This window comes from Nyctereutes procyonoides, unplaced genomic scaffold (assembly GCF_905146905.1).
Source record: "Nyctereutes procyonoides isolate TBG_1078 unplaced genomic scaffold, NYPRO_anot_genome, whole genome shotgun sequence".
Taxonomy (NCBI): Eukaryota; Metazoa; Chordata; class Mammalia; order Carnivora; family Canidae; genus Nyctereutes; species Nyctereutes procyonoides.
In genome coordinates this window covers 49,309,782-49,329,467 of record NW_026575140.1, presented here as the reverse complement: position 1 = coordinate 49,329,467, position 19,686 = coordinate 49,309,782, and the positions used below count along the sequence as shown (strand labels likewise).

The 19,686-nt window shown below is 36.6% G+C and overlaps 1 protein-coding gene and 1 pseudogene across 1 annotated transcript in view; one reads left to right on the top strand and one right to left on the bottom strand.

Moving 5' to 3' along the window:
- AKAP10 (A-kinase anchoring protein 10) overlaps window positions 1–19,686 on the top strand; it is a 78,868-nt gene that overhangs the window by 29,009 nt on the left and 30,173 nt on the right. The window contains exons 5-9 of the mRNA XM_055305757.1: window positions 9,681–9,779; window positions 13,886–13,970; window positions 14,797–14,920; window positions 15,982–16,118; window positions 18,644–18,788. Coding sequence (XP_055161732.1) covers window positions 9,681–9,779; window positions 13,886–13,970; window positions 14,797–14,920; window positions 15,982–16,118; window positions 18,644–18,788 — 590 coding nt within the window. The remainder of the gene's footprint in view (window positions 1–9,680; window positions 9,780–13,885; window positions 13,971–14,796; window positions 14,921–15,981; window positions 16,119–18,643; window positions 18,789–19,686) is intronic.
- LOC129497150 (60S ribosomal protein L37-like) lies at window positions 7,560–7,852 on the bottom strand (annotated as a pseudogene).

Genomic DNA, 19,686 nt, shown 5'->3' with positions numbered 1-19,686 from the left:
GGGATTCTCCTCTTCCTTTTGGGACTACAGTTTCTCCGTCAAAGTACAGGGATTTTGGAGCCTGCCAGAGTGCTGCTGCCATTTCCACCGTAGGTAGGCTGGTATTACTTGGGGACCAAGACTAGAGTGAAAGGGATAAAACAAAAAAGCCCAGGATGGTTCCCTCACTCTCTGTTATCCATAGGCATCGCCTTCTGCTCCTTAGACCAGAAATAGAGGGCTTGTCTGGAGCTTTTCCTTTGAGCATCTGGCTGTGCAGTGTTGGCTTTTGAGTCCAGGCTAGGAGATACTGGAGGAACAGAAAGTGGGGAAACTTGCCTGTAGTATGATGGTACTTCAAGTTCTGGTTTCCTTTCTCTATCTGCCTGCTACCATTTACTTTTCCAGGTCCTCAGATAAGTTCGTCTGGTGTTTGTAGTTGCATTCTGTGGGAGAGATAGGGTAGAGTGTGCTTATTTCATCTTGACCTACTCCTTAGAATTTCAAATCAAGTCATAGAATATGGATTTTCTATTTTCCCCTTGAAAGCAAATACATTAGGGAAGATAGTGGTTTAACACTTGCTTCTCTGGTTCCTATTATAATTATTTTCATTGCATTAAAATCTCTTGAGCTACAGTTTGTAGCCCTATGTCAGCACCTCATATTTGTATTTAGAAGTTTTCTGGAGCATAGAAATGCCTACTCTCCTGTTTCTGATTCCAGCTCTCATTTTTCATAGAGTGGAAACTTTCTTTCTTTTTTTTTTTTTTGAGTGGAAACTTTCTTGTAAAAACCTTCTTTTTGTATTTGCCTAATATCACTCTTAGGTGGCCTAGGGCTTTCTTAACATGCCATTAAAACTTCTTTTACCAAAAGAGGGAATTTTTAATGGCCTGTTGATTTTGTAAATGAAGATTAAGATTAAGAACTCAGAATTAATGTGTAATTTCTTCCTGCATAACCTCTTTAGGATATACTGGTATTTTGTACTTCCATGTAAATAGATACTAAGTTGGTTTTAGGATCTTTATGCAAAGAGGTGGAGGTTAACAAAATAAATTCTTCTTAGCTGACATTAATAAGTGTGTTAATTTCTCATTTTGTTGATACATGTTCTCCTTTAATAGCCACTTTGAGTGACTAATGCAGTCTTTTAGGAATAGGCTTGCATGTTCCTTGTGTTGAAGTCCCACTTGTCTTGATTTTCTTCTCTGCTTTAAGCCATTTTATCACAAGACCTCTTCCCTCTGACTAAAAAAGGATTCCTGACTTCAGATTTCTTCATAAATATGCTGCTAATTTAAAATGCTAGGAAAAAAATGTGTGACCTTATCAAGTAAATTCTTTCAGCCAATGTTTGTGATGTTTATTCTTTCAACGGATATTTATTATGCGCCTATTATGTAATGCCAGGTACCATACTGGACACCAAGGACTCAGAAATAAATAGTCACAGACTGGACATTCAGGAAAATTTTTGTCCATTGAGTGAAGTTTATAGTCTGAAGAATTTTTCTTTTTTTTTTTTTTCTTTTTAAGATTTATTTATTTTGAGACTGAGAGGGAGTTGTGAGTACACTGGGGTGGGAGTGGGGGCAGAGGGAGAGAATATTAATCAGACTTCCCACTGAGCATAGAGCCCGAAGCGAGGCTTGATCTCACGACCCTGAGATCATCACCTGAGCTGAAAATCCAAGTCAGAGGCTTAACCAGCTGAGCCATCCAGGAGCCCCAAGATTTTATTTACATGTTTATCTTTTGTACTTCATTGTTCGTGTTTAAGTCTGCTAATCACAGCTTTGTCTTTAAAATCGGTGATTAAAGGGGGGCACCTGGGTGACTTAGTGGTTGAGCTGCCTTTGGCTCAGGTCATGATCCTGGGGTCCTGGGATCAAGTCTCGCATTGGGCTCCCTGCAGGGAGCCTGCTTCTCCCTCTGCCTATGTCTCTGCCTCTCCATGTCTCTCATGAATGAATAAATAAAATCTTTAAAAAATAAATAAAATTGGTGACTAAAATATATCCATTTTAATGAAATACTCTTGTATCTTGGTTACGCAAAAGTCTTGGTAAAGTTCCTGATATATGTGTATCATCTCATGGAGTTGGTTGGTATTTTGTATTTTGGGGTTTGTTGTGGTTAAGGATTAGTTGCAGTTAAAAGACACTCCTAGCCATTTGAAAATTTTAAAACTTCTTAGTGAAATACTAAAGTGAGTAAATGGAGTTTTGAGCATCATTCAAGTAATTGAAGGAAAGTTCTTTATTTCCAGTAATCTGGCCTCACAGGTTTCCAAAAGGTATGCTTTAAAAAGCAAAGCAGATATTTTAAGCATTTCTATGTTCTTTTGTTAACAAAATATTTTAGAAATTGGACCAAAGCATTTATTTTAGTTTAGCCCAGTATTTATTGAATTAAAACTGTTTCATTTATTAATTTATTAAGATGTTTAATTTTCTGAGGAGTTTCCATATTGTTTTCCATAGTAGTCACACCGTTTTACATTCCTACCCAACAGTGTATGAGGGGTCCAATTTCTCCACATCTCACCAACACTTGTTAACTTTTGTTTTGGTAATGGTCATCCTTAGAGGTATGAGATGATATTTCCTTGTGGTTCTGTCCTTTTGGTTTGTATATCTGTCCTTAAGCCAGTACCATACTGTTTCCGTTTTTGTAGCTTTACAATATATTTTGAAATCAGGAAAGATGTTACCTCTGGCTTTGTTCTTTCTCAAGGTTGTTTTGGCTATTCAGGTCCTTTGTGGTTCCTTGTGAATTTAAGGGTTTTTTTTCTATTCCTGTGAAAAATACCACTAATATTTTGATAGGGATATATTAAGTCTATAGATCACTTTAGATAGTGACATCTTGCAACACCTGGGTGGCTCAGCGGTTGAACATCTGCCTTTGGCTCAGGGTGTGATCCCTGGTCTGCTTAGAGTCCTGCTTTGGGCTCGCTGCAGGGAGGTGGGGGAGGGTGAGTGGGGGGCCTGCTTCCCACTCTGCCTATGTCTCTACCTCTTTCTGTGTGTCTCTCATAAATAAAAAAATAGATAGTGACATCTTACTAGTATTAAGTCTTCCATTTCACGAACACAGGATGTTTTTTTTATTTGTGCTCTCTTTAATTTCTTTCAGCAGTGTGTTACAGTTTTAAGTGTATAAATCTTTCACTTCCTTGGTTAAGTTTATTTCTAAGTATTTTATTCTTTGTTATGTTATTACAAATGGGATTGCTTGCTTAATTTCCTTTTTTGGCAAGTATATTTCATTGTTAGTATATAGAAATCCAACTAATTTTTGTATGTTGATTTTATATCCTGTAACTGAATTCATCTATCAGTTTTTTGTGGAGTTGTCAGGGTTTCCTACATGTAAAATAGAGTTATCTGCAAATAGAGATAATTTAACTGCTTTCTTTCCCATGTGGATACCTTTTATCCTTTCTATCCTAATAGCCTTGGTTAGATTTCTAGTACTGTGTTGAATAGAGGTGTTAAAAGTGGGCATCCTTCCCTTGTTCCTAATATTAGAAGAAGAAAAGCTTTCAGTTTTTCATGATTGAATGTGATGTTAGCTGTTAGTTTTTTGTTTATGGCTTTTATTATGTCGAGGTAATTTCCTTTTGTTCCTAGCATGTTGAGAGTTTTAAATCATGAAGGAGTATTGAATTTGTCAAATACTTTTCCTACATCTGTTGAATTGATCGTATGATAGTTACACTTCAGTTGATGTGGTGTATCACTGTAGTTGATTTTTATATGTTAAACCATATCCTCGCACTTCAGGGATGAATTCCACTTGGTCATGGTGTGTGATGCTTTTCAGGTACTGTTGAATTCTGTTTGCTAGTGTTTTGTTGAGAATTTTTGCATCTGTGTTCATCAGGGATATTGTACTGTAGTTTGCTTTATAGTATCTTTGTTTGGCTTTGGTATTAGAATAATGGCTGGCCTCATAAAATGAGTTTGGAAGTGTTCCTTTTTCATTTTGGGGGGACAAATTTGAGAAGGATTATTGTTAATTCTTCTTTAAATGTTTGGTAGAATTTTCCAGTGAAGCCATTTGCTTTTCTGCTTTCTGCTATGGGCTTTTCTTTGTTAGAAGGATTTTTAATTACTGATTCAGTCTCCTTACAAATTATAGATGTGTTCAATTTCTCTGTTTCTTGGTGATTCAGTCTTAGTAGGTGTTCTAATAGTGTCTTATGAAACTTTTAGCTCTGTGGCATCAGTTGTAATATCCTCTTATTTTTTATTTTGTTTGAGTTGTCTCTTTATTTTAGTCTAGCTAAAGTTGGGTCAATTTTGTTGATCTTTTTGAAGAACCAAATTTTGCATTAATTTTTCTGTTTTTTTCTATTCTGTATTCGTTTATTTCTGCTCTAATTGTTATTCCTTCTAACTTGGGTTTAATTTGTTATTTCTAGTTTCTTGTGTAAAGTTAGGTTCTATGAGATTTTTCTGCTTTCTTGATGTAATAAGCATTTATAGCTATATGTGTCCCTCTTGATACTGGTTTTAGTGTATCCCGTAAGATTGTGATATGTTGTGTTTTCATTTGTCTCGAGACATATTTTAAACTTCCTTTTCAATTTCTTTTTCAACTCATTGGTTGTTCAAGAATGTATTGTTTAATTTCCACATATTTCTTAGTTTTCCAGTTTTCTTTTTGCTTTTGATATCTGGGTTTATTCCATTGTGGTTGGGAAAGATACTTAATATGATTTCTGTCTTCTTAAATTTAAGACCTGTTTTGTGACCTAACATGTGATTTGTCCTAGAGAATGATTTGAATGTGTATTCTATTCTGCTGCTGTAGGATGGAATGTTCTATAAAAGTGTGTTAGGTCCATTTGGTCTGTGGTGTTGAGTCCTGTTTCCTTCCAGATTTTCTGTCCGGATGTTCTATATCCATTACTGAAAATGGGGCATTGAAGTCTCCTGTTACTGTCTTGCTGTTTATTTCTTCCTTCATTTCTGTCAGTGTTTGTATATTTAGAGGCTCTAATATTGCGGCATATATAATTGTTATATCTTCTTGGTAGATTGACCCTTTTATCATTGTTTCTTGTGACAGTTTTTGACTTAAAGTTTGTTTTGTCTAAGACAAGGTTACTCCCCTTCTCTCTGCTCTTTTTGTTACTGTTTGCATGGAATATCTTTTTCCATCCTTTCACTTTCAGCCTTTGTGTGTCCTTAAATCTAAATTGAGTCTCTTATAGGCATCATGTAGTAGGATCTTGATTTCTTTTTATTTTAAAAATACATTCAGTCTCTCTGTGTCTTTTGGGCAATTTAATTCATTTACATTTAAAGTTATTGATAGAGCAGGATTTACGTTGCTTGATAGAGCAGGATTTACGTTGCCATCTTGCTCATTGTTTTTCTGAGTGGCTTCTATAGGCCTTTTTACTTCTTTTCCTCTCTTGCTGTCTTCCTTTGTATTTCCTTGTTTTCATGTAGTGACATGTTTTGATTCCTTTCTTATTCTTTTGCATATCTTCCATAGGCATTTTTGTTGTGGTCACCATGGGACTTACATAAAAGACTTTTACAGCAATCTGTTTTAAGCTGATAACATCTTCAGTCACATCAAAAACTATGTTTTGCTTCTCGTTGGCCCCATCCTCTCTCCAGCACTTTATTAACTCAAATAGTTCATTTTATTTTTTTGCACATAAGTATTTTTCTATAAAAATAGGGATAATAATCTGTTCTTTTAAAAAAAAATTGGGGGACGCCTGGGTGACTCAGCAGTTGAGCACCTGTCTTTGGCCCAGGGCGGGATCCTGGAGTCCAGGGATCATGTCCCACATTGGGCTCCCTGCATGAAGCCTGCTTCTCTCTCTGCCTGTGTCTCTGCCTCTCTGTGTGTGTGTCTCTCATAAATAAATAAAATCTTAAAAAAAAAAAATTGTTCCATTAACCCAGAGGTTCTCAAAGTATGTTTTGCACCCTCTTAGAGGGTCCCTGAGATTTTTTTTTCAACACGGTCCAGTTAGTCAAAACTGTTTGCATGATAATTCTGAGATGGTATTTGTCTTTTTCACCCTGTTGACATTTGTAATGATGGGGCAAAGATAATTGTGGGAAAACCTGCTGGCGCTGGGCCAAATTGTACTAATAGTCATTTTGTGCTGCTACATATTCCCAGTAAAATTAAGTGCCAGTATTACTTAAAGACGTCTTTGAGGAAGTAGATAATTAATTTTATTAAATCTAAACTCTTGGGTATATGGGTTTTTTTAGAAGATATAAATGGAGGGACGCCTGGATGGCTCAGCGGTTTAGCGCTGCCTTTGGCTGAGGACGTGATCCTGGAGTCCCGGGATCGAGTCCTACGTTGAGCTCCTGCATGGAGCCTGCTTCTCCCTTTGCCTGTGTCTCTGCCTCTCTCTCTGTCTGTGTGTCTCTCATGAATAAATAAATAAAATCTTTTAAAAATATATAAATTTTTTTAATGTTTTTATTTTATTGAGTTTTTTATTTAAAGTTCAGTTAGTTAACATACAATGTAATATTATTTTCAGATGTCAGTTTAGTGATCACTACTTCTGTAAGACACCCAATGCTCATCACAGCATAGGTATATAATTTTTTTAATATGTATGGTGAATTGGGAAGTACGCATAAACAAGCATACTACTTGTTTTAAGGAAAAGTACATGCATATTTGATTGTTTTTGTGAACCCAATTAACTACTTTTTTTTTTTAAAAGATTTTATTATATGAGAGTGAAAATGCATGGGAGGGAGAACAAGAGAGAATCTGAAGCAGATTCCACACTGAGCACAGGGCCCGATGCAGGGCTCAGTCTCATGACCCTGAGATCACGACCTGAGCTGAAATCAAGAGTCAGACACTCAACCAACTAAGCCACCCAGGTGCCCCTCAATTAGCTCTTTTTTTAATGGAATACCATTTTTACTCCAAAGAATGACTGTGGCTTGGGAATTGCCAGATGTTTTCTTGGAAATGAATGAAGTGAGCTTGTCATTTCAAGGAAAACAGCTGACAGTATTTGTTGCCCTTGGTAAAATGTAAGCTTTTAAAGTGAAAATTAGAATTTTGAAAAACTTATATTTACCACCCTGTGCTTTGACAACTTTAAAGAGTATTCTGGAGCACCTAGGTAGCTCAGTCAGTTAAGCGTCTACCTTGGGCTCAGGTCACGTCTGCTGTGCCTCTCTGTCCCTCCTCCCCTCTCATGCTTGCTCTCTCTCAAGTAAATAAATAAACCTTTTTCTTTTAAAGTGTGTTCTGATAAGATGATTGGTGATATTAATGATGCGATTTCTTTTTTTTACATTCTCTGATGTAGTGTATCAACATTTGGAAGGTCTGCATAAGTCAGTGAACCAGTATTTTCCAAAACATTAAAAAATACATGATGTCATAAAATCATGAATGTAAAGATCTACTTACTAAAGGGGGAGATATACCACTGGATTTTAATGTAACCGATAAGTTCACTGATCTGGCTTGCACTTCCCACATTCTTCTTCTTCTTCCTTTTTTTTTTTTTTTTTTTTTTAAACCAGAACGTTTATTTTGACTAATCATTGAAATCCTTAAGATGAACTGGATGCTGCAGCAGCTGCCCTCTTGGGCTTAGGTGTTGTTCCTTCACGGAATCCATGCCTGAATCTGCTGTATACAATTTTAGGTGCCTCATTCGACCGGTCCCAGTGGTATTTTGTCTTTTAGCCTTGGCACTCCAGTTATACTTTCTCTTCCACTTGGCAGGGTAGCCACACTTGCCACAGGTAGACTTTTGAAGGTGGTAGGCCTTAGAGCCACAGTGGCAGCACAATGTGTGCCTCTTATTGCGACGCTTTCTGAATGATGACATCCCCTTCGTCATCTTGTTTCTGTGCCAGACCCCAAAGAGACTGGAAGAGGAGGTCCACTTCCCACATTCTAACTAAACTTTAAGAAACTGCCATTTGTCAAATTTTGGTGTAATATCAAAGAAGAGTATATTCACAGTGATTTTAAAAAGCTGTTAAAATACTCCTTTTCCTTTCTCTGCATATCTGAGGCCAGATTTTCTTAATATAGATAAAACCATTTCTCTATTCACAACACTTCTGACACCAAATGTGTGGGTTTTCCACACGAAGTAGTTCTCCAATTCTCTGTAACTTGGGGTTCTACAGTTTAATTCATTCTGGCACTAATTCCCCAAGTTAGCACAGACCTCACAGGTTAAGGGCTCAGTCCACAAGATTGCCCCCTACTTGCCAGCTGCAAGTCTCAAGTTATCACATGTACTTCTGGCCAACCAGCTATAAATCCAGGGTTTCCATAACTTCTCCTCGTATTCAGTAATCTTATATTAGTTCACAGAGTTTAGGGAAACACTTTACTTATATTTACTGTTTTATTATAAAGCACATTATAAAACATTCAAATGAACCACCAAGTAAAGAGATGCAGAGGGCAAGGTCAAGAAGGATCCCAAGTGCAGAAGCCTCAGTCTTTGTGGGTTGAGGTATGCCATCCTTCCAGCACATGGATGCATTCACCAACCGGGAAGCTCTCTGAACTACTTCATTCAGGGGTTTTATGGTTCTATAACATGGGCATGATTGGTTAAATTATTGGCCATTGGTGATTAACTGGATCCCCAGCTCTTCTTCCCTCCTTAGAGTTGGGGAGTAGAGCTGAAAGTTCCAATGCTGTAATCACCTGGTTTGTTCCTCCAGCAACCAGCTCCATTCTGCAAGTCATTACCATAAACTTTCCTGTGGTTGAAAGGGACTTATGAATAACAAAATATGCTCTTCTCACCCTTACTATTCAGGTATCTGCAGGGCTTTAGAAGCTCTGTACCAGGAACCAGGATGAAGACTGTGTGTGTGTGTGTGTGTGTGTGTGTGTATTTATTATTACATCACAGTATCAAAATAAACTTCAGCCAACACAAAATAGCATAGCAGATTGAATGCCGAAGCAGATATGAAAATATAGCAGTTTCCTATCAAGACAAACAGCGTTGCAAAAATGTAAAATAATGCCCACTTCTTGCTAATTTTTTTTCAGTTTGGAAAATAGTTTTTTTTTTTCCTAAAACATGTTGTTTATGTTAAGGAAGATTTGATATTGTTAATTTTAACAATCAGTCATTTTTCTTGTTTTTTTTTAAATTTCTAATATTTTAATATCTGTAGATAAAATTCAGATTTAACAAAAGCTCTTTTATTAGGGTTGCAAAGAAGTCCTGAGACTAAAAAGTTTGAGATTTGTTGTTTTAACCTTCTAAGGTTGTTGAAAGTTAACAGATGTATTTATGAACGTGAAATCATTTTGTAAAATATTTTAATTGTAGATTTATAAATAATTTTTGAGCCCTTGCTCTTATATTGCTGTGCAAGTCCATTAGATTGAGACTTTGGAGAGGAGACATGGAAAGAGAACATGCAGAAATAATTACTGTTTAAGGAGCTCCTTAGTTTAGATGAGGTGTAGTGGAGGGAATTCACATATAACTGTGTTCCACAAAGAGTAAAAATGTAACATGCTAGAGGCTTGTTTTGTCCTAAATATATTGTTATATATGTTTATAATACATGTGTATGTATTTGTGTGTGTGCTTGGTCCTACAGCAAACAGCCCTGCTGTTCATGATTATAGTCCATTACTTTCCCAAATTTCTCTTTGAATTTTGAAGTTGTCTCCTTCCCTTGCAGGTATAGAACAAGATGCAGTGAATACTTTTACCAAATATATATCTCCAGATGCTGCTAAACCAATACCAATTACAGAAGCAATGAGAAATGACATCATAGGTAAGCAGTGCTTGAAGCTATGGCAAAAAAATAAAAAATAAAAAATAATAATAGTGCGGGTTGTTTTGCTTAACTACGAGGATTTTTTTATGAACATGGAATTCAGCGTATCCCTTCCTAGTCTGTTTTCAGAGCACTTTATTATATCAACTGTAGCTCACTTAAAATTTTCCTCTGTTCTATGTTGGAACCAAATTCTTAGACTTTGACTCATTTAACAACAGCAGCATGAAAAGAATAGTAGCACACATTTATTGAGTACTTACTGTGTCCAAGACAGCATCGTAGGCACTTTCCATGGATAAACTCTAACTTTCTAAAGACCCTTATAGCATATACAGTTATTATTTTATAAATGAGGAATTGGAAGCACAGGAGGGTAAATCATTTGCCCAAAGTAACACAACTCAGACATGGCAGAGTTGGGATTTGGAAATAGATCCCTACACATTAACTAGGGTGTTGTTTGTGGTGTTTTTCAAACTGTAAATTCAGACCAGTCTCCTCTTGCGACCTCATCTTCCTGCCAAAAAAAAAAAAAAAAAAAAAAGACTAGAATAGAAATATCAAAGATTCAGTAATAAAGGCAAGCAGACATCATTTCAGGACATTGTTTTCATCATAAATTCATATACATTTGTGTGTACTGTATAACATAAATCTATTTCTCTCTAGGTCATAGTAAAAAAAAAAAACTTATAAGTTTTTACTATGTTGTATCAGAAGGACCTGAGGTGTACCTGTAATCACAGATGAAAGTGGTTTGTTTTTATTAAATAAATACTTATATTCCCGTCAAGTTCTAGTACTGAGTTTTTTGTATCTTTTTGACAGAGACTTTGTAGTTTTGGTTTATAAAATACAGCTTGTTATTCTGCTTCTAGCAGATTCTCCCCAGCATGGGGCTCTTTAAATCTTTACCACTGATATTTTGCACTGGCTCAGTATTGGACACTGTAAAACCCTTTAATGTCTGAGCTGTGCTTCTTTAATTGGCCCATCAGACTTCACAGTGAACAACTGTTGGCTGTTTTGGGGCTCATCAGATGCTGGTCCCATTGTTTTCCTTTTCTTTTTCCTACACAGACGCCTATAATACATAGGTCTTGTGGCTGCTGGTTATTTGTCACCATTTGCTTATATTTGGGGTTTTCCCCAGTTTTGTTCCAAATGTCGTTTCATATTGGTTTTTCTATGTAGTTCCTCTATTCTTATGTGGGAATTTGTTGTTGCCATCTTCCAGACTTACCTAGACGAACATTTCCTGTACAATAATACAACTAGGGTGTCCTAACTGATTAGAATTTGGCTATTTGAGGAATTGGCTGACTAGTGATTCCTTTTAGGATTTGTTTGTACCAGTGACTAACCAGACTGTCTGGCGTAGGAGACAAGGGGGGGATTTTTGAGCCAAATAAGCATTAAAAATGAAATATCACTTCAATTCTTTTTTTTTCTTTTCTTAAACTTTATCAAATTAATGATATAATCCTATTAAGGGAAAAAAAATCTTTGAAAGTATAAGTTAGTAACCTTTGGTGATTAAGGGATCTGAGAAAATTAAAATGTTGATTACATATGTGTTTTTAGGCCATTTTTCTCTTTGAGCTTCATTCTGAATCCTACCCCATATTCTCTTACAGCTGAATATTCTAATACAGCTGTACTTCAAATACATTACAGTTGGAAGAAGTCTGCCCGTGAGCTGTTACTATAAATTCCACCTGCCTGGTTTTGTTGTAAATGTTATCCATGGGTTTCTGGTGTTGCTGTCTGATTACTTCCTTTTTACATGGGGATTCAGAATAACCCAGAAACTATCCTTCCACTGCATCCTTCGTCTTCTGCAAATCCTTGAAGTGGTGGAGTTTAAAAAATATTTTGAAGGTACAGCTGATAGAATTTGCTGATGGTTTGAAAGTAAACGTTGTAAGGGGGAAAAAGGAATCAAGCATGACTTCAGTTTTTTGAAAACCTGAGTAAGAGAATGGAGTTGCCATTTATAAGTTGAAGAAGATTGTGGAGGTAATGGCTTATGGGAAAAATCAGGAGTGTGGGTTTTTAGACACCCAAATGGTGAATGTCAAGCAGTTGGATATCGGTGCTAGGAGTTCATGAGAGAGGTCTAGGTTGAAGATATGTTTGGAAGTCATCAGCATATAGATGGGTTTAAAGCCGTCGATAACATTATCCTTGGAATGAGGATGATGAGTAGAGACGAGGCCTAAGGACTGTGTTCTGGGGCAGGCCCAACATTCACAAGTCTAGTGACTGAGGGAGAACTAGCAAAGGAAACACAGAAGTAGCAGCTCATAAAGTTGGCTCTGCTATATCATCTATGTTTCAGGAGAGTAGTTCTTTCTGGAAGCAATGTTTCTAGGAGTCAGGGAGTAATCAGAGGTGTGTTAAATCCTGCTGAGAGGTTAAGTAAGATGAATATTAGAAATGGAATGGACATGCCAACCTTGTGGACAACTGGTGCATTTGTTATCTTAATTTCAGTAGGTCACTGGAGACAGAAATTTAATCAGAGGAGTCTTACTAGACTAGGAGGTGGAATGGAGACAAGTATGAGCAACTGTGAAGAGGCATTTTGCTCTAAAGATGAGCTGGAAGGGGATGTTAAATCTCAAGGGACAATGCTTTTTGTTTTGTTTTTGTGATGATGTGTTACAAGCATATAAAGTATAGCATACAAACAAGTATATACGTAGAGCATACAAATAGACTATATATAACTGGTGAGTATGAGGCAGTAGCAAAGGAAAGCTTGGTGCAGGAGATAGAGGGACAGTTGCTGTGAGAAAGAAGTTTTGAGGCAAAAGAGGATGAGATCCAGGGCTCAAACGCGGAGTGCGTGGGTAGAGGTGGTGCAGATGAGTTGGTAGATGTGGTGGTAAGTGGTGGAAATAATTTTCTGATTCCTTCTATTTTCTTAACGAAGTAAGAAGCAAAGAGATTAGATGAGGTGTTAAGGTGTCCAAAGAGAGAGGAGAAGTTCTGTTTTGTGTCATCTGGCAGAGTATGAGAGGAAATGGACCAGAAAACTGTAGTATGATCCTTGGGTTTCATTAAGGTCCCACTAAGGTCATGAACTTAAAGTGAAACCAGCCGTTGCGGGTGAATGGTTTTTTCCAGCCATATTTGATAGCTGGCTAAACAGCTTACTGATTTCCTGAATTTTACTTAGGTAATTCCTATTTTTAGCACATTTCATGTTTCTACCAGATAACATTTTGATGAACTTTTTTACAGATGCATCTTTTTACAAATCCATAACTCTTTAGGTTGCAGTCTTAGAAATAGAATTGCTGATTGAAAGGGCATGCATATTTTTAAAGCTTATGCCATAAACTACCAAAATGCTCTCCAGAAAAGGATATACCAGTATATTCTCACTAACACTAGTGTCAATTTTCCCATGTCTTTGCTCAAGCAAGACAGTGTAGTGTTAAACGATTAAACGTGCGTTGTCACAACTATTTTGTGCCAATTTACTAAATGAAAAGTGGGGTGCCTCCTTATTCTAACTTGTTATATTTATTTGATTATTAGTGAGCGTGTATATCTTTTCATATTGGCCATTTTATATTTATTCTTTTTTTTTTTTAAGTTTATTTCTTTTAGTAATCTCTACACCAAGTGTGGGGCTTGAACTCACAATCCTGAGTGAGCATCCTCTTCTGACGGAGCCAGCCAGGCACCCCTATATTTGTTCTTTTATAAACTCTTTTCATGTCCTTTGCTCATTTTTCTTTGTGGATATTTCTTACTTATTTGTAGGGGCTCTTGATACATGAATGATAATTTACCATATTCAGAGTAAACTGTCAATCATGCTGCAAATTTTTCCCTGCGTGTGCCTTTTGTATTTTGTTTTGGGGGTGTGTTAATGTATAGAAATTAATTTTATGTTGTTAAATCTTTTGATTTCCACTTTAATATATATATGCTTGGAAAGATCTTCCCTACCTCAAGATTATATGTTCACCTGTATTTTTCTTAAACTTTCTGATATATATACCTCTACAGTTATTTTCCTACTTTGATTCACAAAAGTGTATGGTTTGGATTTAGTAGAAAATTATTTACCATTTCTTTTACAGCAAAGATTTGTGGAGAAGATGGACAGGTGGATCCCAACTGTTTTGTTTTGGCACAGTCTATAGTCTTTAGTGCAATGGAGCAAGAGTAAGTTAATTTCATACTTTCACATTTTGGGTTTGGGGATGTGAGTTCATTCAACTAAAAACAAACTATCTTGTTGACTTAAATGTTTTGAATGTTTACAGGATCTTATAGGCATACTCTGAGACTACCTTGATTCATGGTGTCTTAAATGTAAATTATATGAACTCTTAAAAATAAAACACTTATTTGTTTTTACTGTTCATATTTCCTAAGTTAAAAGAATTTTTTAAAATTCTGAAGTCATTTGAGGGTGATTGTAACTATAGTGTGACTATTATAATTTATTTATTTCAACAATGCATGTGTTCAGGTGGATATCCTAATTTGTTAGTGCATGCTTTAAGCTTAATGGATGCTGTATTACTAAATCCACATAGATTTTTTGAAACTGCCTCCATGGTTTGTTTTTTTGGTTTTTGTTTTTTGTTTTTTTTTTAGATTAAATACTGCTGCATGCCCTTAAAAAAAAGTCCACATATTGAGTCATTTGGTATTTATGGAAAGGGTGCTCTGCGCAAGGCACAGTTAGATATAGTCCCTGCTTTGAAGGAAGTTACAGCCTATTAAGAGAAATAGAGCATGTTTTTTGGTTACATGTAATATGATGTAGCATGTGTCACATAACAGAGGCAACTACAAAGTCACTAAATGGTGGGAGAGATCCTTCCAGGTGTAGGAACCAGGAACAACATCATGGGAAGGGAGGTAGTGTGACCGAGGCTACTAAGATACAGTAGGCACAGGATGGAAAGAGAGAGTATATTTTTCCCAGTTAAGCTCTTTCCTTGGTCGTTCCCTCAAATTTTCCCTTTTTGTCCATGTGCAGGCACTTTAGTGAGTTTCTGCGAAGTCACCATTTCTGTAAATACCAGATTGAAGTGCTGACCAGTGGAACTGTTTACCTGGCTGACATTCTCTTCTGTGAGTCAGCCCTCTTTTATTTCTCTGAGGTAAAGTCTGCATTTCCTTTCACACTCTGTTAGAACATTCCAGCCTCTAAACTAGACGTGTTGGGCCCCCTATAGAAAATAACATGGAGGAGCCAAATCATTTCCAAAAAGATCGACTGGAATGAAAGAATTTTATTATGTTAAGTTGTGCACCTAATGGCAAGAGTACTTTAACAGTATATTAGGTTAAAGAGAACATGAGAATTCAGTGTAAAATAACCAATTTTGAAAAATTTAACTAAACTTCTGCTTATAGGAGAATGCGTATTTTTAATTATCTGGAGCTGTTTTAAAACCACAGGTTTGATACTTGATTCCAATGCGCACATATTTGCAGACCAGACTTCAGAAGAGGAAAGGAAAGTAGTAAATTTTTTCCTTCTATCATTGCTTTTACTTTAGCCACTTAATAGGATTTCTCAAGCAATGAGTAGATTAATCTCTTTGAGGCCTATACACTGTTTAGCTTGATGATATTTGTTAGGTTTCGGTAAATGAAATTCTTTAGTTGCAAAGCAGATGAGTATTAAGTAGAGAGAAGAGGATTTCCAGGTTCACAGAGCATAACTTCTATACACACTTGCCTTGCCCTCTGCCTCTCCCAGGAATAGAACTTTTGGTTGATTTGCTGTCTCACTCCCTCTCTTTGCCGTAAGTTTAAGTCCACATTCGTTCAGGTTACTGTGGCTGCGTGGAGTGATGGAAATGATCAGATATAAAAGATTTGGTCTGGTTGCTTTACTTTTTGTATGTTAGCCAGCAAGGGCCCACTGATCATCTTTACTGTGATTCTTATTCCAGTTCACTTAAGTTTGTATTCAGCAGTGTGGTGTTTTTTTTTTTGTTAGTTCTTTGAGTTTTTCCTCTACAACAATGGTTTTTAAACTTTTCAGTCTCAAAAGCAACTGCAAGGTGCTGACTGGCATTAACTGAACAAGTGGATCTGTTTTTGTTTTTTGTGTATGTCCTGTATTTTTAATGGTTGGGCTTATGGATTAGAGATGGTTAGAGAAATCTGTTTATCATCATTTTTTCTTTTCTTTTGTATTTTTCCTTCCTAGTACATGGAAAAAGAGGATGCAGTGAATATCTTACAGTTCTGGTTGGCAGCAGATAACTTCCAGTCTCAACTTGCTGCCAAAAAGGGCCAGTATGATGGACAGGAGGCACAAAACGATGCCATGATTTTATATGACAAGTGAGTTTTATTGATTTTTCAGCATTTGGCAAATACTGAGTATTTGATGTGTATTTTGGAAGTAAAGATGAACAAATCCAGTCTTTGCTGTCAAGGAGCTCATAGGGAGTATCATAAATCTGCTTTTCATACAGTGTATAAAGTTTTAAGATTCTCAGAATAAATGTCTTTGATGGGGGAACAGGAGGTTTGTGTGTGGCAAGAAAGATGGTGGTGGTGGAGTTCAGGGAGCGTTTCTCAGAAGAAACATTTGAATTGGATCCAGAGTAATGAATTAAATTTTGCTAGCCATAGAAGGTGGGAAAGAACATTTTAGACAGAGACATTGGCACAAGCAAAGTCAGAGAAACGGGAATGTGGCACTTTCAGAAAATCTGAGTTTGGGTAAATAAAACTTGGGTAGGGAATATAGGAGGAAGATGAAACTAATCAGAATATATTGTAAAGGGTCTTAAATATCTATGAATGAGTGCATCATATTTTCTGATGCAGATCTACGCAGCCAGGTTAATACTCAGTGAATAAGTGTTTTTCATTGGTCTTCACTGAAAATGAGAAGATGGCAAAATCTTACAGTGAACAGAACTGAAAACATCTGGTCAGTTGAGTGATATGGCCCCCTGTGTTACTCTATTCATTTAATTTTTCTTATTCTGTTAAGAAAAGTCTTGTGCTATTTGTATCTATAAGCAATTGCTGGGAGGATAACTTGACAGTAGAGTAAAGTCTGTGGGATGTTAGGGTTTGCAAGAGAGCTGAGAGCATCTAGGTCAGTGGTTCCTAAGCATTGCTCTGCAGGTTCATGCTGGGCTGTCTGCGTAAGAACCACCTGGGAGCTTGTTAAAAATAGGTTTCCAGCCCTCCTCTTTAAGAGATTCTGATTCAGCACATTTGAGGTATGACCCAGGAATCTTTATTTTTAGAAGATACCCAAGATGATGCTGATGGAGCCAGATTAGAGATCTAGTCTGATTTTCCCATTATGCAGGTGAGAAAACAAAGGCCCAATGAGGTATTGCTTTTCTCAAGGTCACAGGGCAAGTTAGTGGCAGAACTTGGGCTGGAATGCAATTCTTAATGTTTGTCCAGTGTTTATTTGTATAATGTATTTGTGGAAAATATTATATAAGGAACATTGTTACATGGATGTTAAAATAGCAAGTGTTTACATTTAGAAATTTGGTCTGGGTTGCCCCAAAATTCGAATCATGGAAGAGTATTTACCAACTTATTTGTTATAAGATGGGAGACTATTTGTTAAGAAAAGAGTAATAACAAAAAAATACATACATATTTTTTTTTTTATGCTGGAACAGAAGAGTGGCAATAGTAGTAAGCTCTTGGCTGGAGTTCAGTAGCCACCCAGAGCAGAGACCCTGTTTTCCCACTGGATCCCATTTTCACGTTGGGAGCCATTTTTAAATGAAGATCACCATATGGCATCCCACTGGCTGTCATTTTGTCAAGTTCATTATGTCAAATTTGACTGCACTGATCCTAGTTTTTTGTTTGTTTTGTTTTGTTTTTTATTCCATTTGAGAGAGTGAGTGTGAGGCAGGGGAGAGGCAGAGGAGACAGAAAGAGTTGAGAATCAAGCAGATTCCCCACTGATTGTGGAGCCATCCTGAGGCTCCATCCCACAACCCTGAGATCATGATCTGAGCCAAAATCAAGAGTCAGATGTTCAACTGACTGAGCCACCCAGGTGCCCCAACCCAGTTTGTTTTTGTATCTTATGTATGTTATGTACATATAGTCACAATCGTTCCTCATCAGTCTTTCTGCATTTATATCTTAGACAAGATTTAGAAGTCCCTAGTATGCTTGGAAGAGAACATACATATATATTTTGCTTTTAATCCTCCTTTTTTTTTGGTATCTACTTTATAAATCAGCTTACCAAAACACTAGGTTTGCAAAACAAAAACAAAAAAACACTAGTTTTGCATTATATCTTAAGAAGTTAGATATCTTTGAGGTATCTTTGGTTACTCCTTTTCCTTTCTACACCCAAGCTTCATCAAGTCGTGTTATTCTGTCCAAATACATCAAATCCATCTACTTCGCTTTCCGTGTTACTGTATTTTGAATTCCTGCATGTATATTACCTGTGCCTCCTGGTTATAGGGTGTGTTCTCATTGTGTTCTATGCAGAGATCTTTTCTGCTCCCTTTCCAGCATAACTGTGTCTTACCCTCTTTTAACTCTATTTCTATCTCCCAAGTGCTAAACAGAGGATAGGTGCCCATCAAATGTGTGTGATTGATTGATTTCTTTGTCTCAGCTGTAGCCTGACTCTCAGAAATCTTAAACAAGAACTAAGGAAGATGGAAGGAGATAAGAAGGTAGCAAGTTGACTTAGATACCTTTGGGGTTGTGGGAATAAAGGTTGCAGCATGGCCAGCATGAGCCAGGTCTCGAGGCCTAGGTCTGCAGGCTGAATCAAGTGGCCTCATAAAAGAGTACCAAAAGTTGCTTGTACTGGCTAGGACATTGGTTTTATTTTTGCTGCCTTTGTATCATAGGTACTTCTCCCTCCAAGCCACACATCCCCTTGGATTTGATGATGTTGTACGATTAGAAATTGAATCCAATATCTGCAGGGAAGGTGGGCCACTCCCTAACTGTTTCACAACTCCGTTACGTCAGGCCTGGACAACCATGGAGAAGGTAACTAAGAACTTCAAGAATATTAAACTGCAAGAAGTTTTTACTTCTTTCTGGGTAAAACCCAGAAAACCTAACACAGGAAAAAAAACAAATGTAACAAAACAGGGAAAATTGAAGCAGTGAAGCATAGTGATTAAGAGCAGAGGCTTTGAGTCTGACTTGGTATGTATTAATTAACTTCATAGGCTGAGTGACCTCAGGCAGATACTGAAATTCTTTAATGCCCATTTTCCGCATCTATAAAATGGAGATAATGTGGATACTTACCTAAGAGTTACTTTAAGGATAATGAAGTTAGACATATAAAGTTCTTATATTAGCATTATGTCTAACATAATAAACATTGAGAAATGTTAATGGCCATTATTACTGCTGTTATTATTACATTTTAAAAAATAATTAGATTAGCAGTATTGGGCATTTAGCTTAGGAATGATCCAAATAATTCATCAGTATCTATCAACGGAGTTAGAATACTAGTTTTGGGTATCAAAACTTGTGGGGTATCACTAATAGCTTATTAATAGTAAGGTGTTGGAATTTATGAATGATCTATTCTTCAAATAAACTAGAGTAGGTCTTACTAGGAATCCACAGAGCCCAGGATAAGCCCATGAGGTTATGTTGCTTATGTATGTCATGTGTATCTTGGTGAAAAAGGGTCCAGTAAGTGCTATTAAATAATGCCACACATAAAAACTGAATTTCAGGAACATGGAAAAATTACATATAAAAATCAAATCACTAAAAAGCTAATGGCAAACTAAATAAGAGTATCAGCTAGTGCCCAGGGATAAAAAATTTTTTCCTGATTTAAATTAAAATCTTTCTGATCTCCAAGGAAAAGTTCCAAATCTTTATTGTATAAAGAATGTAAACTTCTGGGGGATCCCTGGGT